A 27,469-nucleotide genomic window follows, 5' to 3' on the forward strand; every position below is an offset into this window, starting at 1 on the left:
TGTTTCGTTTTTAGATTTTGTTTAGATTGTGTTTATTTTTGTTTTTCATGTGTACTGTACACAAACTTTGATAAACAAATAACGGAGTTTGTTTAATTTTGTAAGTGTTAACTTACGAGTGTTTGTAAGTTTTATTTATATTTGTGTGAGAAAATTTCAAACAAGACAAAAGATAATTTTTAAATAATTACAAAAATATCACGGACATCTTTTTTGTCGGTGACTTCCCTCCACCGCAACCATGCCGCGTTCACTCTCGTTCGCACCTTGTCATCGATGCCGCCGTCACTCTGTAAGATTGAGCCAAGGTTGCAAAAAGCGTGCGTTTTATTAGGTTATCACCGTTGACCTAGATCGTGCCCCTGGAATCATTTCTAAATATTCGGTCTTCTTGGTGTTAAGGCGCTGTAGCTCCTCTCGGGTGATAGCCGTATTCTTAGATACAGAAGAAACATGAACTCGAATTTACAAGAGGAAATTTGTTTGAGCTGTTTCCTTAGTGCTTGTTGCAGAATGGCACTCATCTTTGGTTTGAATCCATTCAAAATTTGCAAATGCCAAAGCGGAATATTTTAAAAAAAATTAAATTAATGAATATATGTATTCAATTAATCGAATTATTTTTATGGGAATTTACAATTCCCAAAAAAAAATAATTCCTACGGCAAGTGCTCCCGTGGTTGAATGAATGTGCAATTTGTACGGAATGGTATCATATATTCAACATTGATCGTACCTGGCCGGATGGCCGAGCGGTAAAGGTGGCAGCCTACCGCTCTGGGGGACCCGGGATCGAATCCGAACGGGTCGAATAATCCCCAGGAATTTTTCGGGGGGTGGTCCGTTCGGATATGTCGGGCCCCGTCCCTCACCACCCGGTCGCCCCATTGTGGGCCTGGCCGAACCCATAATGGGCCTACTAAAAGAGGCCCTCTTAGTGCCCACAGGGCGGAAAGAGTTAAAAAAAAAAAAAAAAAAAAAAAAAAAAAAAAAATTGATCGTACGCTGTTTTAAAATCATATTTTTTTTTGTTGAATTTTTTTATTCGACCGTATTTATTCATAAAAAACACAAAATTCGATTTGAGAAAGTAATGAAGGAATCCGTACTTTTAGACGAAGATGGTTAACGAGAAGAATACCTTAATCAGAAATGTTACCCTATTCACTTGTCTAATTATAATGGTATGCATTCTTGTGTTTCAAGTTTTTTTCCCGTTTTCATACCACGCTTTAGAATGAAAACCAATTTGTGTAGCATCCAACGATGTTTAGAAACGTATCTTATCGTAGCAGTAATAGCCCTTAATGGTGTACTATAGATTACCGCCTATGGAATTTCAGGACTTTGAGTATATATTTGAACTCAGAGGACCGAGACGAGTTCAACGATACCCTCTTGGGCCGGAGGCAAAAAATAAAGTTATCATACTTTTTTCGGCGATCGCGCGATGATCGGCAGTCGCGTCGCTCTCTCCGCTTAGCCTATTGCGTGTTTAATAGGCAATCCGGCAAGTCGGCCATATATACCTTCAACAGATGTTGATACACGAGCACAATGATCGTCTGCAGTTGGAGTTAAGTCCTTTTGCGCACCTTCGCGCTCGTCGACCTCGGGGGCAACGGCTCCTCAGTCTCGCTATCCCTCGCGGTCGGCTAGCACTACGAGCCGACTGCGCTGTCGCGATCGGGAGTCGCGATGCTTGAACAAAAGGAAAAAAAGGAACTGGCGTTCGACTGTTCGTGCAATTTCTTGCCTTTCAGAGTGCTTTTTTTTTAAATTTGTTTGCAAACCTTACCGCGAGATGGCAGCACTAGCAACTACGGTGCCGTCTGCATGAAAGCATTAAAAAGTATGATAACTTTCTTATTTTTCGTCTCCGGTCCAAAAGTAGAGTATCGTTGAACTCGTCTCGGTCCCCTCAGTTCAGATATACACTCAAAGTTTCGAAATTCCATAGGTGGTAATCTATAGTATCCCCGAACTGAACTTACTTTTGGATGTATTATTATTATTTATATATCATAAAGAATTTGAAAAACTTGAACTTTTTTAGGAATGAAACGCATTTCCTAAGAAAAACAAATGCATTAAAGTTGCATCATGAACAACTCTGGATTTTCGTGGATCGGTTCAACATCAAATTCAATTTCCTTCTCAGAATAGCTTATTTCTTTATCCTTTGGGGACGAGTATTGTTATTATGTATTTTTGTTTGTAGAAATAAATAAATTTGTAATATATTCTTAACTAGAATTGACGATACTAAGCACATATGTTTGCATTATACTTGGCTGTCTGCTATGCTCTCTAGCATTCATGGTAATTATATTATATTTGTTCTTATTTTTTCACCGCACACTATTACTTTCTTCTTCTTTCAGATGCAAAATACATTCCAAGACATCAGGAAATTTTTCTGGCTGTGCCATTGGATTGAAAAAAAAAATTAAATGTAGGTAATTTTCATAATCATCCTTAAATTTTTTTCATGCTTGCCCTCATATATCCTATGGGCACCATAAGACTATGTTTTAAGCGTGTTTTTCGTGAATTCGGCCATGTCCACGGTGGGGTGGCAAGTGATGAGAAACGAACCCAATATAACCGAAAAACCCATCCATTAAATTTTCGAATCCTGGTGGCCCACCAGTGGCCAAGCGGTTCCGTTTCCTGAACACCGGAAGTTTGGTCGTGGATTCGCGCCTCGCCAGGACAGGCTGGCCACGTAGAGTTTTCCGGGTTTTCTCCGGGGCCAGTTACCCTTAAAAAGACCTCCCGGAAGGCATCCCCCTAGGCAGATCACTCAGGTGTTGCGTTGCCATAACTTAATAAAACAAACATCGAATCATGTTCTCATAGGCCCAACGGCTCGGAGCGTCAAAAGATGGAGACAATGCATTTAATTTTAGTTCCCATCTTTGTACATTCTTAATTTCATGAAAAGGTTCGGGAAACTCTCAAGTCTTTCAATAGAAAGATTTTTGATCATCGATAAGGATATCCCCTTCAAAATTTGATTATTTGTGCTGTTATATGCACACAATTTGTTCTTTAATTGTCATCAAATGGGTATGATACATAACTAAATTCTTCATTTCAGATGGAAAGTACACTACATTCGGTTTTCGCCAGTTTCTTAAAGCTAAAAAAATGCTTCAAACCGAAAACAAATATTTCCGGAGTTACGAGGGAAATTCCACAGAATTCGTTTAACCTCAGATTGCCCCAAAATGATTTGAAACATTTTGGGGCAATTTTTGAAGGGAGACATTGTCTGTATGATGCAGTCGAAGGCATTATGTACAGCCTATAAAGTTGCAGAAGAAACTGCATCATTGAGCTGAGGGAATCAGGATGGTCATTCCACTGAACTGCTCGCCATCAGGACTGATTTGATCTGATGTGAAAAAGCGTTGAGGTGGATACGTTGGGGCACTTGCATGAGGGTAGGCACTCAATTTTTTAATAGCTTTTCAAATCGGGTTCAGTCCCTCGTCATCCAGTTGCCTTCATCATTGGCCTGGCAGAACCCACGATAGGCACGGGAAAAAGGCCCTCTTAGTGCCTGTAGGAGAGAGAGCAGTGGTAGAACAACAATGGCGCAAAGTGGTTTGGCTGAACCGAGACCTGAATGCATCAAGAAAAAGCCTACAACTCACAATCAAAACAATTGTTTTAATCGTGGTTGGGTTTCTTTTTCTCAGTCAAGGGCTAAAGGCTTTTTTGGAGAAGTAAGTCCTATCCTTTGTGATAGGGTAAAGTTGGAGGGGAGGGGTCCACATTAAAATTTCAAATCATAACTCCAAGTGAAGTTGTGCCACCTCTGAGAGTAAAATGAAAAACCTGAAAACTGTTATCTACAATAGCAATGAAATTTATTTTAAAATGCAAACATGCAAATGGTTTCTGATGCATTAAGCATTCAGATTCAGAAATTTTATGCACTGCTCTGAAATGTGTTGTTTGATTCTTGTTTGCTAATATTGCAATTGTTTCTGAAAAAATTTCCTAAGTAGGAAACTGAGCATTTTTTGTAATAAACCATCATTAATCATTTCTTCTTCAATATTAATTTGAAGGTGATCATCATTTTCATTTTCAGGTTGCTCACGTAAAACGTTTCTAATGCAGATACTAAGATCTCTTGCCACAGTTCCTTTAATATGCTCGGGTTAAATATCCATCCCAACATACAAGGAGGATGCACAAAGTGCAGAATTTTGAATCTTTTATTGAATTGGAGATCAATAATTGTCATAAACACATTCTATAAATAATAATAAACCATCCAATGATTGCATACTGCCATCATGTTGGTAAATAAATCACCGTAATCCTCGAATCCTCAAATAGAATCTCCTGTTACATTTTAACTTAATTTCATCAAATCTAAGGCCGCACATTTACTTCTGTCATTTTTCGTACCAATTATCATAATTTCGGAATTATTTTCCAAATTATGATAATTCGGCAATTGTTAAAACCAGGTCTTTCCATCCTGGTTAACATTCAAAATATTAAAGTTTGGCTGCACTATTTAAAGGTTTTTGAGTAGGTGTTTAGTTATATTTTGACCACATCTAACTACAAATATAAGATAATGTTAGGGTACGACACAATACTCGGTAAACATGAGCACTGTGAAAGTACAAGTTTAAGTCTAATTTGTTACCAGTTAGATGCTGATGCTATTGTCTCTTAGTTGCATTTATATATAATAAATTTGAATCATCATTTTACAATTTTAAACGTCTTATATAGAGTGTGACAAGTCTTTGTATTTTATAGATAAATGAATAGATTAGTCTTCTAGCTAAATCTAATAGTTGCCAGATTGTTGCAGAACTATTCAATAACTGGCATCCTTAATATACACCCATCACACAGGAGTGAAGCATTATTCCTTACTCTTCCTCCACATTACCAACTCTATTGTGAACCAGATTAACCTGAAATGGACAAAATGGAGGCAAACATACTGATGTGAAGAACCAATAAATTACGGATTGTTGGGTAAGCCTTGACAGAAATATTAAAACATTAACTTGCTGACACGAATAAGACACATTTTAATCAATAATTACATAGTATTACTGGCTTCTGAACAATTTAAGGACTTTGTGGCTGGATTCAAATAATAATTTGAGTTACTATAGAAATGTTAAAAATATTTATGTATAAAATTTATTTCTTTCACTTCAAATACAAAAAAAATTTTTCAAGTTAACATTAAATCCAAGTATTTTATTGCCTTTTCAGATATTTTACAAACAGGAACAAACTATACAATAATAGAAATATATAAAAAGTTTGTTTTATTAAATTGCATTTGGTCCGACACATACCCACCCGCATAAAAACATTGGTCCTTTTTATTTATTTATTTATATTGAGAAACCCTTCCCCAATAACCTTCTCTGCAATATATTAAACATAGACAGCACAATCGGCCTTATTTTGGGATGAACATAATAATGATAGGCTACGGGAACCTGTGGAAGAGACGGATCATCAGAGACAGTTTTTATGTTTGAGACGCTGTATTGGGACGTCTTATTAATGTACTCTTCGACTCTATCTTTGGTCTGGTTTCCCACCTACAAATATGCAACATTGTATAAATAAATGTGAATATAACTTTGTTGATTATTACCTGTTGACCTTCGATGTAATGAACTAATAGGGGGAGAAACTGTCTAATAATGCTGCTTGTCTCTTCTGCTTCACATACATTATAGTGAGTATTAGTGAAACAAACACCATACTTCCAAGTAAGGATGACTGTTTACTAATATTCTGTTCACTAACAGTTGCAATCTGATATTCTTAAATATTGTATTGTCACTCACAAGTCAGACAGCTGCCTTGTAACAAGTGAAACACAATACACAATGGTACTTTCTCAGAGTGGAAACACAGTATTTAAAAAAATCCAACAATGAGTGTGTAATTTTTATGGCAAAAGAATTTAAAATTGCTTGTGGTGCCATCTGTTATCATAGTTTATTAAAGTTTTTTATTATTATTATTTATTATATAATGGCAAAAGGCTTAATTTTGAGGGTATAGATGAGTTTTATAAAAAGTTGCAAATGCTACTTCTACTTAATGAGTAAAATCATTAAGTACAATTCGAGATATAGAACGTGATCCTCTTCTATCTGTACACCCCTAGATCTTTAATTACCAAAATTTAATAGCATCAATCTCCCTAATACAGAAAGCTAACTGTAAAATTTCAGAAATTTTCAACAAAAGGCACAGAAGTTATTAAGCTTTAAAATGGACAAATAAATTGCATCCCCAAACATAGACAAACATCCATACATAAAAAAAATCCTATTTTTTTGCATTTCTCAACATTTTAAGGTCCATAAAATCGAGAGTCAACAGTATATTTGTTTAAATATTAAATTTATTTAGTGTGAAGATATTCATAATAAAATTAAAAATTATTTTCTACGTAAACTCAATAGTAATCTTAAAATCTTACTTTAGAGGGAATATCAGCCGTTTGTTGTTTTGGAGTGATACATAAAACGCTTTGATATTCAGTTCCTTCGCAGGTTATTCCAGTTAGTAGAAATCTCTGTTGCACTGAATCATTTTCTTTATTTAATACTATTAAAGCCTAGAAAAAAATTTTAAAAAGTATATCAATTTGAATAAGTTTTATAAAAATTCAAATAATATATTATACATCAACAAACAATGGAACAAAGTTTTTTAATTGTTTTGGGCTTTAATTAACTTACTGATTCTAGCAAGCACTTTGCTATTAATTTTTATATGTGAAAATTTAACAAAGCTATGTTTTAAAACAAAACAATTCTTATATATAAACAGCAATTCCATAAACTCAAATTTTGATTAAAGCCAGATAATCTTCCATATTTTTGGGCTATAATTAGATTAACTTAATAATTAAGTGTGAAGTAATTTGTCTAGGAGTAGGTTAAGCAGTCATCTCAAGATAACTATCATATAATAAGTTAATTTTTAATTTTGAGTTTTCAGAATAAAAAGTAGGCTTAGAACAGGACTCAAACCAGTAGCTTCTGCATTATGGAGTTGTTGTTTATATATAAATATCCATTTTCTTCCATTTTTTCCAGTGAATTTCACAATTTCACACATATCCACAAATTTACATGTGCATGGTATGTAAATCTGGTGGCCACATAAAACTTCAAATTCTCATAACTTCATAAGTTCATCTTTCAAAAAATGTTTTACATAAAGTTTATTTTTACTTTCCTGGCTGTTATATATAACTGAGGAAAAGTATGGCGATTGGTCAAGCAATGACCACCAAGATTTTTATATTTTTGACTTAGGATGCCTTTAAATGTTGGGAAGTGCAAAGAAAAAAAATTGATTTTGTTCATCCTGTTTGAAGCTTAATAACGCCTGTCCTTTTTGTTGAAACTTTCTGAAATTTTGCAGCGACGTGTGATGTGAGCTTCCTTGAGAACGAAGAAACGGATCTTAACAAACAAACAAAAAAACTAATTTGCTCAACAGAATACAGATTATATTACGGAATGCCAGACAATCTCTATCCCAAAGGCTAGTGTGCTTTATGAAGCTGACTAAACCTATGCATTACATGTTATTTTACTGAATCAATTAACGTTTCCAAAAATATGTACAACTTACTACTAGCTACTTAACCAACTATAACTAATTTATGAATACACTCAAGTGGAAAATAAAGAATAAGGACAGAGGATAGAAAAGGGGTACCCAAAATCTGTTATTTTGTTCCTGTTGAAGATCGGTCGAAAGTGCTAAACTCTTTCCGGGGGCAATGGATAGATATTCTCTTCTCCAACCTTTATCCTGTGTTCGGTACAGGGTATTGGAAATATCTTCTTTCTTCCTGTAAATTCACTACCAATGTTCCTTTTCTCTTCTTACGTCCTTTGTCTTAATTATGCGATGCTAAAACACACTGGAGAGCTCGCTCTGTCCATTTGTCCTCTCCCAGAATGAAACACATGCTATCCTTATTACCCTCTAGGTTGCATTACCTTCCATTATTCTAAGGTATTACCCATCACCACACTAAGAAAAGAGGTTTGAGCAAGAAAATTCCAGAAGGAATACACAATAGCACAGAGAGATAAGGGAACGGAAATACGAAAATAAAACAAAAAAAATATATATATATATAAATACATATGGCATGCAGCAGAGGTTTGTTTATTGGGCAGATTGATTCTATTAAATTTTGGTGGTTCGAGGGAGTGGGGAGATAATGGGGATCATGTATATCTCCAGTAGGGTCAGTCTTAATGAGGATTTTACTTGTTATTAGCATTTATAATTTTTTATAAAACCGATTCCTAAATTCAAAATTAAGCTTTTTGCCATTTTATAACAGTTAAAAATATAAAAAGTTTTAAAATAAAGATAAAATTCTACTGGAACGTGAATAACTAAAATAAATCCCACCTTTATCTATCCAGCAATAAATATTTAACAACATAAAAACGTTTTCAACTGCATCAGTTAATCGAATATTAAAATTTTTTTAATATTAAATATTCAATTAACTGATGAAGACTGTTAAAAATGGTTGAAAACGTTTTTATGTTATTAAATATTTATTGCTAGATAGATAAAGGTGGGATTTATTTTAGTTATAAAAAGTTTTTAATAAAATATGATAACACATGGCACCACCAAAATTTTAAATGTTGCCAGGAAAGTTGAGCAACTTGTTGCAGATTTATTTTACATAGAATCAGAATATGCAATAAAAAATCAAGGTTTCCTTTAAAAAAAAAAAAATGAAGTTGGCCCCATTTTCACTGATTCTAGCACAACCTATGATGAAACTGATAGACTTCAAGGGGACCACAAAATGGGATTAACATTTATGGTTCAATGACTTTTTAGGATATGTATTTTTTTAAGTTATTTCATTGGATTGATTAAAGTGGTCATCTGCCAGTGTATATGTATTTATATACAAACACACCAGGCCAAAATAAAAGCAATGGATGGCTGAGTGCCATGGAGGGATTTTTAGATATGCTATGCATTTTGTATCTATTAAAAAACAAAAGAATTTTGAGAAATTACCTCTGTTGTTAAAATGAGTGTATCGGAAATATATTTTCCGCACTGATTTAAATGGTTCGCTTCTACGCATAACATAATTTCTCCCAAATAAATATTCTGTAACATTTTCCAAATAAACTTCATTTTGCTGACATTAAATTCCATCTGAGAACCAACAGGCCAATGCTGCCGAGAAGGCTGCTTTCTCCATCCGGAACCTTCTAGTAATCCTAAAGTTAAAAAATTCAATTATAACATTAACATATATAGGAGAGTGGAATAAAAGTTTGCAGTGGGGATATAATTAGTTGTATAAATGTCAGCTTGGCATTAAGTAGGAACATAAGAAAATCATTCCTAAGGTTTTTTGATTGACTCGTTTCTCATGTACATTATGATGGACAAAACATTTAGAAATGTTTTTGGTGTAGATGGCAGTATCTGTTTTTGAAAAAAATGATGTTGCCTGGCAAATGTTCATGTACCACTGTAGGGCAAAAACTTTTCATTAAATTAAATTTTTAAATTTAATGAAAAGTTATTTTTTTTATAACTTCTGTTCATCAATACACATTTTGTATAGCTTTTAATAAAAACTTGTCTTGCAAACTTTTAATCTACCATGTATGCACTTTTGCCCACTGGTGGGGCAAAAGTGCTCTTTTGTAAAAAAAAAGTTTATTAAATGACATATATTCAAAATATCAATAAAATTCCTACAGAATATTAAGCGTTAATCGCGCGTCATTAAAGGTTAATTAAAATCGCAATAAAATTTTTTCGCGCGGGTAAAAATTTTTCAAAAAATTTTAAGACTTAAAAAACATTCGAAAAATCAAAAAAAAATTTTCGGGGCCCAAAGTACCGTTTTTTTGTAACGCTATGTAACTTGCCTGAGTTATCTCGGGTCTGGACAGCTATAGACGTCAATGGGAGTTAGAAGACAGTTTGAGAATTATTATGCATATGTTTCAAGATTCTCACGCTTCTAACAAAGAATTTATATTGTATAAAAACTAGAAGCATACTCTTGACCACACTCCTCTAAATACATAAGTAAAAAATAAGGTTTTTCTGCTCTGTTTTGCTTTACCTTGTCCAGTTTGAGAAATTAATTCTGCTGCTCCTCCGATTGGTTTGGCAACTATACCCACTAAACCTTTACCTACTCCTTTTACAAAACCAGTTGCAGTTCTCACAGAAGAAGAAGGTGTTAGAGTTGGATGTTGTTGTAGAACTTCTTGTATCGGTTGTTCTACGATACCCGCAACTGATCCTAAAATACGATTCAATTTATTAGCTTTTTATTCATTTTTACCACTATTAGTTTTATAGTAATACTTAAATAAGTTTTAAGGTATCTGATTAATGTGTGCTAGGGTGCCATATTTTATAAGACACACAGTACTAAAATTACAATGTCCAAACTACTAGTAAGTACTAAAGGCTGAACCGTCAGCCATTACTTCATCATCTATCTTCAACAAGGTCTGGAAGCCATTAAACTTATCTTCAGATGAATATTTGGAAATGATGCCAGTAGGTAAAGATCAGAATTTTATACTGATCACATCATCTCCTTACTTCATATATAACTGAATGTCACCATCAATAACTAGTGTAAGTTAACACATTCACTTGTTCCTAGACACCAATCTTGACATGAAATTTATAGTTTTTTCTAGAATAAGAATGGAGCCATTTTCATTAGTCTGCATACACAAAGGAAAATAGTTTTATGTTCATTACAAAATAGAACATAATACAAGGTCTTCCAAAAACCATTCTACCATTATAATTAATGTAATTGTGTTAATTATTATCCAAAAATATTGTAATGTACAGTACATATTAAAACATTGGAAAACTGTCCAAGGTTGACATTTGCCCATTACAATTTCTCAATGCATGCACCTCATGTCACATGGGATACATTCAACAGATATCAAATTCTTCCTATGCTCACTATGGTGTATCCATTATCACTCCTCCTATGGCAATTCCTGCAGATTACTCATGTTGCACAATGACAAGTGATTTTGACTTTGAAAACTGAAGAACACAAAATGCCTTCTCTGTTGCAGTGTTACCATTTTTATTTATGGCATTATGGTGCTTCCTAGAATTAGTAAACAATGAGACATGTGAATGTAGATGGGAAACAAAATTAGTACAACTATCTATTGAATGATGTATCTCGCATACTTCTCAGACAATGATTAACATAATTACAGTAATTTAAAATGATAGCATTCATTTTGGAAGACACCATTTAGGTTCTATATATATTTAATGATCTATTTTGTAATAAACAAAATTATTTTTCTTCAATTATGTAGACTAATAAACATTGGCCCCATTCTTATTCTAGGAAAGACTATAGACCTTTACACATAAAAACACAATTAGTAAATGAAAAGCACAGCACCATAATAATGTTATGTTATATAATATAATACAGTGGGTGATCAGGTAATGAACAAATCAGATAACGAACACTTTCGTGGAAGATTTTTATGATTGGACAAAGAACACGTGCAGATAATGAACACCTCACAGAACAAACATAAGAAGAAGCAATGTAAAATAATGAATACCAATTGATCTTCCCTTGTCTTCGGGCAAAAATTCAAAACTTTTTGAAGTGCTGGAGATGTCTACATCGACACTCAACCAGGTATATACTGATCGGATAGTATTCCTCCAAACTTTGAAACTCTCCCTTGTAATTCCAGCCTTTTATTTTTCTGACAGAAACAATTCTTTTATAGGTATTCACGAGACTGTGGATGGGCACTTGTTAAGTTTTCCGTTGGTTTTTATTTTCGAAAGGAGAGAATATAATAGCAAAAGTAGAGAGTGGGCAGAAGATGTTTGATGTTCCTGGGCAGTATGGCTCAAACAGGTCTACAGTAGGCTGCAGTTCAGTCTTATTTAAGAAAGATACAGTATAATCAAGAAGACTCAATTAGCTAAATGAGTAACAAAAATCACATCTAAGAAATAAAGAACATTGAAGAGCTCATAATGGACCTGAAACAGATCTGACAACAGAAGAACGCCAAGAAATCTTGAACGAAGAACACCAAAAACTCGGTGAGATACGTTTTCTTCTGAAAAAAAGGATTAATGCTGATATCTGCTCTTAAACATCTTTTGAAGAAGTGGGAGGATGTCAGAACATAGAATGGCATCCAAATCAGGTTGAGGGATCTCTACAATTACAATGTTATTAATTACTTCTGAAAAATTCTGAAGAAGAAAGAAAAGCAATCGATATTAGACAGATTCTATAACCCCTACAAATGGAAAAAACATGATTAATAAAAATGCAAGACTGTATATATGTATTTTTATTATTACATATAAATAAACATAGTAAGAAAGTATATATTTTTTTTATTTTTGGGGGTCTCCAGAACGAATTAATCAAATTTCCATAAAAACCTATGGTAAATCGATAGTCGGTTAACGAACAATTCGGATAGCGAACAAAGTCTTGGAATGGATTACGATCGTTAACCAATCACCCACTGTATAATATAATATTTATGTGAGTAAACACATTAAAGATAATTTTTAATTCTTTCAAATCCACATAGCTACAGAATGTGATAGTTAAGCAATATTATATGTGTGAAATTTTGAAAATAATTTAAATAGATGCTGGTGTGTTGAGATAACAAATTACTTTATAATTTAAATAATTAAAATTCTGTAAACTAAAAAAAAACAAAATGAAAATGATAGAATATAAATCTAGCTTTCAGTTGTTCTGTTCTCTGGTGAAATATAACTTTAAAGTCAATTCTTAATAGAGCAAATTACCTCTTTTGTTAATCCAATAAATTACATATTAATCTTACCAAGCAAACTAATGCCGAATCCTGTCAGTCCCTGAAGAATTCCCATGCTAATTCCTACCGGTTTCTGTCGGCGCAATTCCTCTTGTCGAGAGAGATGATCCGCATCCATTGACAAAAAGTCCATGTTTCTCGAAATACTTGCCGCTAGATTTGTAACGGAAACAAGTGCACCTACAACAGAAGAATTTATTATAACAACAATATCATTTACTTTTATAAATAATTGTAATAAAAAATTAATCAGAAAATACCCGATGTTATTTGCTGTAAAAGAGATGCCGAGCCATGAGATATTCCACCGATGAAAGCCCATGGACCTTGAAGCAAGCCATGATAAGGAAGCCGGAAAAAATCTGCCATTCCATTACTTACAGCTCTCGCAAATCCGGCAGGGTTGCCAAGAAGATCAAGAGATCCAACAACCCAACCTAAGAATAAATCAATCCATAACTTAGTGGAAATATTGCACATGTGAATGATGATAAATTAAAAGCAAAATTTTATTACCTGCTCGTAAAAGTGCCCCAGTTAAAAAATGATGAGTGATAATATGACCGAGTTTAAAAGTTGTCGTAAAAATTTCATCTTTATCAAAAGGTTTAAAAGAAAGAGGAGAATGATCAATGGCAACATAGAGTTTGACAGAGGCATGAAGACTTAAAAGTATATTGATGGCATCAATATGCAAATGTTGAATATGAATAGGATGAGAAAATGTCTTATTGATGATCTTAATATCTAAAGGAAGCTGCAAATCATTATTCCATTCTGGTAATTTCATTTTGGAATTATAAGATAGAAAAGAAGACTGTAATTCTGCAAGTTTGTAATATAGTGAATCTTCTAGATAAATCAAAGATGGACGTAGTGTTATGGAAAGATTTTTAATTGCAACCGTAGCAGAGCCATTATCATAAGTCTTTTGTAAAAATAAATATACCACAACATGAGCAGTTTCTTTCATTTTAGACCACCTAGTTTGAAAAGAAGATTCTTTTATTTGATATATTTCAGAATAAGACAGACAATTTTGAGGTATCATCACGACTGGAAAATCGTATCCTTTGATACCTGTGCTATTCATTTGATTATCAATTTGTATTTTACCAATAAAAACATTAATTTCTTGTGTACAATGGTTATATTTTAAAACAGAATCACGTAGTTTTATTGATGGAGGTTGCGCCATTGCTAATATATTATCTAAACTTAATCTTAAAATTTCTTTTGGATTTTCTTCATTAAAATCATCTTTCAATACAAAACATATGTGCGTTGCTGAGAATGATAAATAATAAATATTTCTTGTATCGTTAATGTTGTTTTCAGTTTGTGAGTCAATTGTTACTTGATTACTTTTTCTACCATTTGATATTTCAATTTCATTTTCTATCTTTGTAAATGCATCAGAATTTAACATTACTTGAGTGTTTAATCCAATTCGGCTACGAATTTCCTTAGCTGAGACTTCTACCCTGTTTACGGATCGATGAATATATGTCTCGTGTGTCCGACTTCTTCTTTGTATATTCGAACGTCACCGCAACTTGGAATATTAACAAACTGATCATTAATTCTGGCAATATCGACGGGAATGCTCCATATTTTTTCAGTGTGTTCATCCACATATAACGAGAAATGCATTGCTGGAATATGTTCAACATAATCTGGAAACTTCTGAGATATTGCTGGCAGTGTGTAATGCATAGAATTATGAGGAGAAAGAATAAGAATTCTTTGCTGGGATTCAGTATCTTCAGAAAGAATATCACCTGTAAAAAATAATTTATCTTTAAAATAAATTTAAACTTCTAGTAATATTAAACTTCAATAAACTACAGTTTAACATAAAAAACTGTATGATCAAACATTTACTTGTGAAGAGTAGACTTGGTAATGCCACAAGGTTGTCCTACTTTACCTTGAACACTTATTTAATACTGGCTTGATGGATATTTGCCATACTTTGCCAGCATCACAAAGTCTACTGCTCACATGTAAACTTTTCATTTGATCACTCTATATTTATATTCTTACTTAACTTACCTTCTTTATTAGATCTTGCATAAACATGTTCAAATGTTAACGAATACTGAGTATTATTATGAAACATAAATAATGGACAGGAATCGTGAGTTATAACAAGATATTTAACACCTTTCTTCTCGTGACATGTCATAACGTATGGTTTAGTATACTGTTTTTCTGGTTCGGGAATCGAAAAAGTGTATCTTCGATCAAATTTCATATTTTGTTGAATGCAAACTGGATAGCTCCAATATTCGGATTTTTTAATGTATTCATCAGTTTCTTGATTTGTCGAATGATAAAATTCAAAATAGTGGCTCAACTTATTATCGTTTTCTTGAAACGACGACACGTCAGAAATTTCCCAAAACAATAAAGGCTGTACAGAACAGTTATCAGGAGTCGATTTTATCTTCATTGGCTTCTGATAGTTCGACATTTTCTAATATAATAAAATTGACTTTAACAATTTATTTATTACATAAACAGATTACTTTTTGTTCTTCCAAATAAAATAAATTACCTGAAGCGATGTCAATGATATATAACTAATCATGTAGAGGTCTTTATTCGAATTATTAGTAATATAAATTGTTGGCTGAATGGTAACAATATTAATTCCTTCTTCTTTTAATGATGATGCAAGAAGCATACATATCTAAATAAATGTTTAGTATGAAATTTATTGAAATTTATTAAGTTTTTATTATGTCGAATAATGTAAGAGTAAATATACTTTCGAAATTTTATTGTCAACCACTTCGATGGGTATAGTTGCATAACCAAATAATGGCAAAACATCTTCCATTTTTGACCAGTACAATCTGTCTTGATCACTAATCCGTAGTGATTTAGAAAAGAATGATTTTCCTTGATGTTGTACTCCTATTTGGAAAGATTTCTGTAGAAAAAGTTACATATAATAAACTCATTAAGACTCCAAAATTTCAAAATAAATATAAGAAAAATTCCTTTACTAAAATTAGTGTAGAGAACCAAACATCAATTTCTTTGTACAGCAATGTAATATGTGGGTAGTTTGCCAAAGGAGAATGCCTCTTGGGAGGACATTTTATGAAAAACCAGCTCCTATTTGAATATTATATACATAAAGAAAACCTTGAAAACTCCACATAACCAGTCTGTTGGTAAGGTGCAAGGCCACGACCAACTAACAGTTTTCAGTAGTGTTATCGACAGCTAAACTGAAAGTATTCAAGAATAATTCATTCAGTTAAACTTGAATTTTACATATGATTTTTCACGACTCATCCCCAGAGGTGAAAACAGGTCTGAATGAACTAGAAAACTGATGTTTGTTTTCTACTTTGACTAAAACTTCTAAGATTTTTTATTAAATTTATGACTTTAACGACTCATAAGACAAAAATTTTATTACTTGAAGAGATGGAGGAGTAAAGATGGAGTAACGATTTATCTTCCATTCTTGTCCATTATCATCCAACATGTATAAATCTATGTTAGTTTTATTAATAAGGAGACCATATGGCTTAACATCGATTAAGATAGTGTTACAACCAGGCCACTGCTGTGATAATCCAACCTGTAACTCTATATCAGGTAACTCCGAAGGTTTTGATATACAGGAAAAATGATTCGGTTTTGGAATATTTGGTAAGGTTGAATTATTTTTAAAGAGTTCTTTGATTTCACTGAAAATAAAAACCAAATTCTAATTGGTTAAATAATAAAAAATTTATGTTGGTCAAGTTCACTGATATATATCCATCATAACAATCCTTTATGGAGAAATGCATTTATAAATTCTAGACACTACTATATATTTATTCTATACATGAACAAAAGTGTGTAAATAAATTTGATCAAAGAATTCTAAAGGTGAAACAAAACAAACGCATGTACATACATAAGAATTTAGAAGAATAAGATATATGCTGACCTTTATTCTCTTACAGGTGAAGCACGGTACTAAGTAAAAAGAAACAAATTCATGTTATTTTGGTGTTGGAAACTCACAGTCAGTGTAAAGTTGGCAAAGAGTTTAACAGATTGATCCAGACTTTCCACTAATCACATGCAGCAATCTGGATGCGTCCTGTTAAACTCTTCAATGACTTCTTGCACATTGTGGGTCCCACCACCAAATTAACTAAATTCTTATCTCCTCAGTGGCATGCTTTACCTCTAAGAGAGTAAACAAAGATCAACTTAACTCCTATGATTCCAGACTTATGGAACACCCCATATACATTCCAAAAAAACTTGTCATAAGATTTGTACCATTCAATATAATTTTCAATAACTTAAGTTCTTGGAATTCAGTATCATATAAAATATTTTAACACATTACCTGGTAATTTCAGCATTATCATAGGGCCAGCATAATGATTGAATAGATGTAGTATGATTATACAGAAGTGAATAGTCAATATCAGATGATGTTTCTTTAATTTCATCAATTAAAGAAGAGGAAAGTGAAATTGCTGGAACAGACATTTTCATACCTTTAATTAAAATATTATAATGCCATAAGTATTTATTTTTCATATATTAAGAACTGTTATTAGAAAATAAAATATTTTAAAGACTGACCGGGTGCCATCTGAAAACTCAGAGAGTAACAAAGATTTGCATCGCCTATGGTAAGGAGTTGATGTTCTTCACCTTGGCCAGAGATTTCAACGCAGTGTGAGATATGATTATCCAGATGTGCTAATAATGGATGTGGCAAATGATTGCGAACCATAAATACTGGAGAAAATAAAATCTAAATAAAGAATTAAGAAGATTACTTAATAAATTTTTTGTAGTAGAAAATAATATTTAATTAAGATAGTCAGACACTTACCAGTGTACTACTGATTTTCTGTGTTATTTGCTGATCTAATATGTGACACCAGAAAGATAAGTAATGAGAACTATCTTTCATTGGTAGCTTAATAAAAAAAAATACTAATTTTATTAATAAATTATTTTAAATTCTGATAAAATGACATGTCTGTAATAAAAATAAAATTATGGATGTTTAAAGCTATTTCAGGTAATTTAAAATAGCAATACACAAAATTTTTCATTCTATATTCTTATTCTTAATTATTTTTAAGAAGGTCTGATGCTAGAAGGACTTCTAAAAACAATTTTATACATGTTTTTTAGCAGCAGAAGGATCTATAAAAAGGCAAACTTCATTATTTTTTGTTCTTGTGATATGAAAAGAATGCAGTGAGATGACATCAAATTATTTTTGTATTTGTCTTCAAATTGTCCAGCTTTTAAATATGTCATCCTGGATTTTTATTGTTTATTTCATATATAATAAACTCTCAATTATTCAGGATCACATTAATCAAGACATTAACTGCAATACTAAAAATGTCCATGGATGAGTCATTAAGTTATCACAAATTGTTTTATAACTCATCTGCTTTGCAGGACATCGGCTAGAGAAGTGACGGGAAAAGATATACTTTGCTGAAGTGTTCAATTGATTACAAGTAACTATCTGAGGTACTTGTACACATTGTTTCATTCATGTTTCTTTGAAAATTTAATATAGTAATAGGGATTATGTCAAAATGCAAAATAGTTCTTCCCGTTAAACAAAAATTACTACATTAACCCTTTAAATAAAATTTTATGTCATCTGTTCCATTTACTAGATAAAGAGTTTAAATGGTATTGGATTAACCAAAACTTTTAATAACTGGGATGGCATTTTCCCTATTTACCTCATATAATAGTGTGTCTACTCTAATTTTAAAATTTGGTATAACTAACACTAACACTGTTTTATAAATCTGTCAGTTGAATTTTAGTAGACGATGACATACTAGAATATACCTGATAGTTTAAATGTGTAGAGAGATTTATTTATTTTGTAAACATGATTTATGTAAGCCATTTTTGTCTTCCTTTCATACCTAAAGATTGGGTAATATAGTCTGAGAAAGACTAATTGTCGTCCTGGAGTTTTAATTACAAAATAAAGGTTCACTCTGCAGAAGCCCTCCTCAGATTGCATAATCTAATTCCAAGGTGTGAAAGGGACAAATTATGAAAATAATTTTACTCTAATTTAGTGTTTTTCTGATCTTGAGATCCAATCCACATAGGAATCTTAATTGTCAATATTTAAAAATATATATTTTAAATATATACAGTTGAGAAACAATCAGATAAAATTTCCCTGCTTGAAAAAAACATACTGAATATATTGTTCTAAAGATTATTGATACCTGTTGTTCCTAAGGTATGCAGGTCTGTTAATGAAACAATGGGTGTTACCCATTGTTTCATTTAACCCTTTGTGGCGTTACATGCTTTCTTCAGGCACAAGGACAATACAATACAAGTAAAGAATTAGGAAGCCGTACCTTGGGTTTAGCCTTTGAAGTGAAGGATTATGAGGATGGGGAGAGAGGAAGGGGAAAGTAGGGGAAGAGGGAAGGGAGGGAAGGTAGATAGGAAAGTGGAAAGTGAGTCGCCTGAGCAGGCAAGCAGGGTCCACTACTGGCCAAAGAAAAATTTACACACACAGTGTGGGTCGCAGCCCAGCTGAATAGAGATATTAGGTTGCTCATAGGATAAGACAGTGCAAAAATGACAACAGCATAACAAGACAGGTGCTATCTGTGACAAAACAGGACATAAAGGCATGATGGAAACACAACACTATGCATGATGAAAACAGAACAGGCATGACGTGTAACAATTTTTTTTTTTTTTTTTAACTGTCTCACGACAGAGGGTATGGCGAATGGGCACGAAACACAACCAAAACATGAACGCGAAACAAAGTAGGTGCAATGCACAATAACAGGCACCAATACACAACAGAGAATGAATGAGGGAGACAAACAAAAGTGGGCTTCATGCTGGAAGCCTTCGCATGAAGAAACAGCGTCAAGCAAGTGGAGGTTGGCTAGTGGGCAGTTGAAGGCCCACTATGAAGTCCGGGAGGGTGACTGCTGACTAACGAAGGCAGAGAAGGCCACAAAGGTGTTCTTGGTGTTAAAGAAGTCCAAGCAGTTGCAGGGCCAGTGGTAGCCCTCTGTGTACATTGCAATGCATTGGCCAGGAGCTTTCATTGGTTTTTGTACTTTGGGCACAAGATGATGACATAAAGGAGGTCTCAATGTCCAAACTGCAGTTGCACAATCCATTGCCTTTGAGAAGGAACCTGCGTAGGTAGCTTTGAAATTCCTGTGCCCTGTGACAAATTGAGTTGAGTGATAGTTTGGGATATAGAAATCCATTTTCCTTCTGGATTGGAGATTTGGAAGAAAGCCATAAGTGGTCTATGAGCCAATTACAGCCCGGCACACAGGCTGTGATTGGCTCATGTATTTAAGTGACTCGTACACAACACGGATTCATATAACATGGAACTTTTCTACCGTGTTATAGGAGGGGTCTACTGTAACCAACATAAACTGAGACATAATAAGTTAGATAATAAATTAATATTTTACCTTAATTAATTGATTTGGCACTTTGTTTTTCGTAATTGTAACGCTTTCAGACCAGGGAGTGTCGAGCCCCATCAGTCTCACTCGAAATGCCCCAATCTGATTTTTACTGAAGATGAACGATGGCAGAGTACTCTGCTTATTTAAACCCAATGTTAATTTATGTCCTGTCCAATCTCTGACAGGAAGAAAAGGATTGATAGTCTGTAACTGAACTTCTAAATTTTGGTTTAGTTTATTTGAAATCATTAACTGTCCATTGATAATTATCTGAAAGCAATTAAGCAATTGTGAAAATGTCATTAACATTAAAAGATGCTTATTAAAATTTTTAATTAAAAATGAGTTACCTGTTTCTGCACATTAGATAAAGAAACTATTTTGATAATCAAGGTAATTGAATATTCTTTATTTTTAACTGTCTGAATCAGAGTCATGCTCGAATCTATACTAAATGCTTCACACCATTTCCATTTCATGTTTTCCAAACAGATGTGAATTTGCTAGAAAAATATTAAAATGAAAAAATTTAACAAAAGTTCTACTGAAATAACTGAGAAAAAATAAATAAAAGTATTTTAATAAATTAATTTTTAATACTTTATACAAAACTGTTATAGAAAATTTTGTATTGCAGATATATTGAAGGGAATATAGTCTAATATGGTTTGAATGTGTAAAATAAAAACAAAAATCTACTGGAACGTGAATAACTAAAATAAATCTCACCTTTATCTACCCAGCAATAAATATTTAATAACATAAAACCGTTTTCAACCATTTTTAACAGTCTTCATCAGTTAATCAAATATTAAAAAAGAACATTAAAATAAAACGTATGGAATACATATGAAAAATCAAACAGGAATTGCACATGTGTAGAATAAATACAAAATAAAAGAAAATGCGCATGAGGATTACTTATAAACAATAAAAATAACATAAAAATAAGACCGCAATAAAGAAAAATAAAGGATGACCACACGGTATTAACGCGTATTATTGTAAAAAAGATTTCTACGCAGTGGACAATGTGTCTGCATCCCTATGATTAATGCAACCTGTTCTCATATGTGTCTTGTAAATCTCTAGCCTCTTCAGATGCCTCGCTGCATGTCTGTTGGTCGCTGTTCTGATGATGGATGCTTGATCCCAATAGACATTAACTTCTTGCTGTTTGGCAAATGATGCAAGTACAGTACTATCCATGTTCTTATCTGGAATATCTGTGCTCTTTGAGCCTTTGATTTAATTGCCACATAGTTGCCCCTACATAAACTAGGTCGGAGCCAAAACGATGGTCTTTTAAAGGTATAGAATAAACCCCCGTCAAAGAATTCTGATTCTCCTTCTTCTTATCATTTCTTAACAATCTATAAATTGTTGGATTACGCTGATAAATGATTTGAAGATTATTAGTGTTGGCAACCTCCCTAAGCATTTTGTTTAAGAATGGAAAATAATTGAGCACTATTCTTCTTCTATGGTTGACCTTGGGAGGATGTTGATACTGATTCTGGAAAGATGCAATAAGCTTCTCTATCTCGCTTCTCTGGTATCCTTGCCATACTGCTGTCTTAAGAATGTGATCTAACTCTTTGCAGGTATCATAAATGCTCGTGCAATGAGTATAGGCACGTTTAATCCAAGCTTGGAAGGATGCATATTTAATATGTCTGGGATCGACAGACTGAACTTGGGATAATAATAGGTTGAAAACAGGGTTTGCGGTAAATGTCCATCCAGATTTCCTCTTTCTTGCAGGTGATGGATAGATCGAGGAAATTAACATTATTAGTGCTCCCTTGGTCCAAATGTAATGTCAATCCATAAGGGTTATCATTGACCATGTTTAGGAAATGTTGAGTGTTATGCTCATTTTTCCACAGAATGAAAATGTCATCCACATATCTGGAGTATAAAATGATGTCATCCTGAAAAATGGATAGGACAGCGTTCTCAAGCTGATGTAACACCAATTCACATAGGAGAGCAGACATTGGATTACCCATTGGCACTCTTCTCCTCTGTAAGAATATCCTTACTTCAAATTCAAAGAAAGACATATAACATATTAAATCAGCTAGTTCCAGGATGTGTGTATGGTATTTCCTTGCATTCTCGATGTTAGCAAAAAGAAAATCTCTTAACGCATAAAAACAAAGAGGTAATTTTATTGAAGGATATAAGGATTTTTAGTCCATAACGGTCATATACTCCTTATCCTTGAGAGAAATGTCCCTGAGATTCTCCACTAGCTGTACTGAGTTGGTAATAGAAAAGGGCTGTTGTTCCTTAGAACAAAAAAAATTGACGAGTTGTTCCTCAATGCAGAACTTGGGAGAATTATATTTTTCTATAACCGGAAGTATCTGGTAGCCTGGTTTGTGTGTCTTGCCAAAATCAAGTATTCTGGATGTTCTTGTGGCTTGGATGGTAGAGTTCTGCATATGCAAGAGATATGCTAATGGGGTTGAGGTGAATCTCTTGACTTTCTGCTGTAAGGACTCCAAATAGTTGTAAGGACTCCAAATAGAGTGCAGGATGACATTCTGTGCTCCTGATGTAATCATGTAATTTCTCATTGTAAGTATCCCACTTGATAAGCACCACATCTTTCAACTTATCAGCTCTCATAAGTACCACGTTATTCCACCATAACCACTGTTGTGACTTCCTTATGGAGAGGTGGAATTGCCTTGCATTCAAATTAACTCTTCTTTCATGTGCCGTGCTGAATCTGGTTTTCCAACGGATGTAATCCTGATTAGTACTATTTGTGTCTTTAATGATGAGTTCAATATCAGGAACAAGATTCTCAGGATTCAGTGAGGGGGCAGGAGCAAAGAGTGGACTGAATCTTAAAGCATCCAAAATGCATTGTGAAGGAATGATGTTATCCCATGCTGTGATGTATGTGAGCAACTTGCCCGGCGCAGTTTAATGTTCTGGCACTAGAACAACCATTTAAGTTTAAGAGACCATCGCCTAATATATGTTATTACTTGATATTGATGCTCCATGCTTTGTAGGCTATGATTGTAAGTCTATTAATTAACTGGTGGCACACCGTCAACTTCAGCGTGTTAAACATAGCCACCTGATTCACCAAACCTTTACCGCTTTCATGCTTCGCTGTTTTTTTTTTTTTTAAACTCTTTCTGCCCTGTGGACACTAAGACAGCAAGTCCATTATGGGTTCGGCCAGACCCACAATGGGATGACTGGTGGTGAGGCACGGGTGCCAATGTATCCGATCGGACTACCCCCGGGAATCTTTCCCGATTCGATCCCGAGTTTCCCAGAGCGATACACTGCCATTTTGACCGCTTAGCCATATGGCTGTCTATTTTTAACAGCTGTCATCACTTAATGTAGATATGTAATTTAATTACAACAGTTGTCAATTTAACACATTATTGATAATGTCAGATTGTAGTCTTTGTTTAAAGCTTATTTTAAACCTTAACCTCATATTTTATTTGAATAAAATCAAGTTGAAATGTCTTCAAATAAAAGGCATCACTTTTGGAGATATCATTAGGGAATGTGCTGATTGGTCTCACTGAAGTGACATCACACCTGATGTTGCTGTCAAGTTGATTCTTTTCATAGAAAGATTATACTGGTCATTTACGATTCAGCCATTAAAATCAGTAGTACATCTTCTCAAAGTAACAAATGACATCACCCATCTTTATTCTCAAAAGAAAGTCATGACTACTTTTTCTTTATGTCACAAACTGACCACTTTGAGGAAGCTGATATGCGACTGCTGTCCAAAAAACACCCAAGTGGTTCATATTGTACCAATTTGCCAATAGATATTTAACTTTTTGAATCGGTGGATGATCGACAATGGTTGCTATGAAAATGTGATGTAGAATTGGGTTAGTTAACAGTGTTAACCCATCTTAATGGGTACTCGGTCTATACAGCCTACAACGTGCTGGTGTGTTGCATTAATCAATCAAACCAGTGATTCTTAACAGGGGGGCCGTGGCCCCCTGGGGGTCTGTAAGAAGTTTGCCGGGGGCTGCCAAATTATGCAAAATTTCCTTCAGAATATAATAAAAAAAAAATTGATGTATAACCAAATATCGTATTGAAAAGTGATATAAGAAAGATAAAGTTTTTCCTATTTAGTTTTTTTTATTTATTTCTTATTTCTTCCTACATACAACTTTGTTAGTACAGAAGAAATAAATGCAAATATGCTACTTACACCGCAGTATTTACTTCTTTTATTCCAAAGTAATTCTAAGAAACTATTAATGCTTAGAATTTTAAAAATAATTATGCAAAAATAGTAGGCTTAGTAGTAGAGTTTGAAAATTTAAATATTTTTGCAAAAGATATGCAAAATCTTTACGACAAGTTGTGGGTGTTTTAGTTTTAGTTTAGTTTTAGCATTGACTTTGGATCAAATAATGGTGCATTTCTTTCTTATATTGTGTGTTTAGTTTTAATTATTTATAATTAACCCATAAAAATGAGCAAAAAACAGAAAGGAACATTAGAAAATTTTTTTAATGTAAGTAATCACAGACCGGGATTTTCAAAAAGAAAATATACTGAAGAAAATACTAGGGAAAGTTCCGACGATGATACAGTGAAAAACGCAACGGAAAAAAAAACCACAAGTCCTAAACTAAAAGTATAAAATTAAGTAACATTAAAATTAGAAAATACGATCGTGATTATATCAAATATGGGTTCGTAAGCATAGAAGTTCAAGGAATTACAAAATCACAAGAAATATCGTTAAATTATTTTCAAATATTTTTTGTTTTTTCTATGAATTTTTAATTGTTTATTTTATTTTTTGTTAAAAATAAATGAGTTTTTATGTTTAATTGTGAAGTTTGAATATTATTTAAATAGATAATGAAATAATAAAGTTATGATTTACATTTATTATATAATAAAATAAAGCAATAATAAAAAATCAATTTATTATAGATAATTTAACAAATATAAATTATTATTAAAAAAATGGGGGTCACAAAAAAATTATGAAATATTTGGTGGGCCGCAAGTATAAAAAGGTTAAGAACCACTGAATCAAACATTAATAAAATAATTTAAAATATTGAATTTTATGTAACCAGACCTTTTTATTGTTGTGCGATTTCCAACTGTAAGCATGCATTTTCTGACTAGGTAACACAATGGCTTCGTCAGTATCAATCTAACAAAAAAAGAATATTGTTTTTAAGTGTTAAAATACCATTTTTAATAAAATTTATTTCAAAAAATTTATAATTACTTGTCCAACATAAATTGTTTGTTGAGTATTATTACAGATAATGTAATAATTTGGTAATATTTGTTTAATTTCTGATGATTTATTTAGAACCTAGAAGAAAAAATTGATTTAAGATTTGGAAAAATTAAACAAGAACATTGAAAATAATTTCTAAATGAAATTAACTTACCTGCAACCAACTATCAATGCCAATATTTAATGTATGAATGATCGACTGACTTATTTGAATGAAGCATGGATGAATGGTAACTTTGGTCTCATACATAGGAGGCTTTGAAAAAAATCATATGAAATTAATACAAACATTACATTTGATATTGAAATGTCAAGAATTAAATATTAAATATTTACTTGAGAAATTTTAAAATTATGTAGAAGTATTTTATTTTATAGATATATTACATAATAAACTGCTACTTAATTTCTGACATTGCTTGTATTTCCCTAATTGATTCAAAAAAATAAATAAATAGCTTTAACACTATCAATTCCTTGAATGATTTATTTAGAAAATTCATTTCATTGAATGGCTTCTGTAAGTAATTGACGTTATATAATAAAATTTTTTGGCTCTTTTGGCTCTTCTGGACCTTTTTACATACTCATTTTGGGTTGTCATGCATATAATGGAGGCAGCTTAGTGGGGAGGGACAGAGCCCAATACATCCAGAACAGACCAAAAAAATTCCTTTGTTGCTCACTCAACTTTAATTCCAAATCCCCAGAGCCATAGGCTGATCCCTAACCACTTTGGCCACCTGGTCGTCTGAAGTGAAGATTAATATTGATCTATTATATTAGCTTTCAAAAATATTTAATATGAATTTTAGTATCTCTATTTTGAAGAATAGATGATATAATGAATATTGGAAATTGTAGTTAAAATTTAACTATAAATATGCAGAAATAGTAATTTAATATAGAGCATTTTCAACAAATAACTGTATAACGTTCTACTCTATAGTACTTCAAACATAGTTCCAAGCATTCATTAATGTTTATGGTTCACAGGTTGATCACAAGTTGGAAAATCATCCAAAGACTGATCAGTTGCTAACTAATTTATGTAAACAAAAACCTGTTTTTACAATAAAACTACTATTTTTAATATCACAGTGTGTCAAACATTGTCCTACTACTACTTACATACTCTGTATAAAATAAAAAAACTTTCAAAGATCATTACCCTTCATTAGGTGCACGGGGAACAGGTGTAGACCAGCCATTTTTAAATGCGTGTATTTTTTAAGCTATTAAATGCTGAAAAATAATGTCCTCAGTACCTTCCTTCAAAGTACTGAAGATCGCACTGAAAAAATTTCAAATTTGTACGAAAAAAAATGTTTACAGGAAGCCACACCAAAGTTCAGGGGGTAACCATGGTACCCCATGCACCTAATGGAGGAAGTTTAATTAGCGCGACTAACTGAGGGGGTGGAACCAAGTTAGGGTTCTGAAAGAACACTCAATTGCTTGATATCGGGTCAGTCATGATAAAAATGACCAATTGGAGCATAGATGGTGTATAAACAGGATTTTCAAAGCCAATTAATGGCATATAGGTCTCCCATAGACTTAGCATTGAAAGTCTGAAAGGTGGAGTTTCCTGGAAATATTTATTGCTAAACGGTTTTGTAAACATGTTTATTCGTCTAAATACTGTCAAACATTTTTTCATTAGCAAATTAGAAGTGAAAAAATGATTAAAACACATGATTTTATAGTGATTGTTTACATAATTAGAAGTGGTAGTCTGCGGGGCGTGGTGGCATTTCGCTGGAATT

At 32.9% G+C, this 27,469-nt stretch overlaps 1 protein-coding gene across 1 annotated transcript in view; it reads right to left on the reverse strand.

The window, feature by feature from the left end:
- Positions 1-5,226: 5,226 nt before the first annotated feature.
- The window catches only part of Vps13B (vacuolar protein sorting 13B), an 85,785-nt gene continuing 63,542 nt past the window's right edge, over positions 5,227-27,469 (reverse strand). Inside the window, 20 exon segments of the mRNA XM_067268928.1 lie at positions 5,227-5,600; positions 6,497-6,634; positions 9,094-9,302; positions 10,166-10,348; positions 12,939-13,109; positions 13,190-13,366; positions 13,446-14,420; positions 14,423-14,710; positions 14,985-15,408; positions 15,490-15,624; positions 15,703-15,867; positions 16,366-16,639; positions 17,299-17,452; positions 17,541-17,715; positions 17,797-17,883; positions 20,420-20,686; positions 20,767-20,919; positions 25,530-25,607; positions 25,686-25,775; positions 25,855-25,956. Coding sequence (XP_067125029.1) covers positions 5,388-5,600; positions 6,497-6,634; positions 9,094-9,302; positions 10,166-10,348; positions 12,939-13,109; positions 13,190-13,366; positions 13,446-14,420; positions 14,423-14,710; positions 14,985-15,408; positions 15,490-15,624; positions 15,703-15,867; positions 16,366-16,639; positions 17,299-17,452; positions 17,541-17,715; positions 17,797-17,883; positions 20,420-20,686; positions 20,767-20,919; positions 25,530-25,607; positions 25,686-25,775; positions 25,855-25,956 — 4,458 coding nt within the window. The 3' untranslated portion in view covers positions 5,227-5,387.

The sequence above is a fragment of the Centruroides vittatus genome, unplaced genomic scaffold (assembly GCF_030686945.1).
Source record: "Centruroides vittatus isolate TY-2023 unplaced genomic scaffold, ASM3068694v2 contig_341, whole genome shotgun sequence".
NCBI classification, from domain to species: Eukaryota; Metazoa; Arthropoda; class Arachnida; order Scorpiones; family Buthidae; genus Centruroides; species Centruroides vittatus.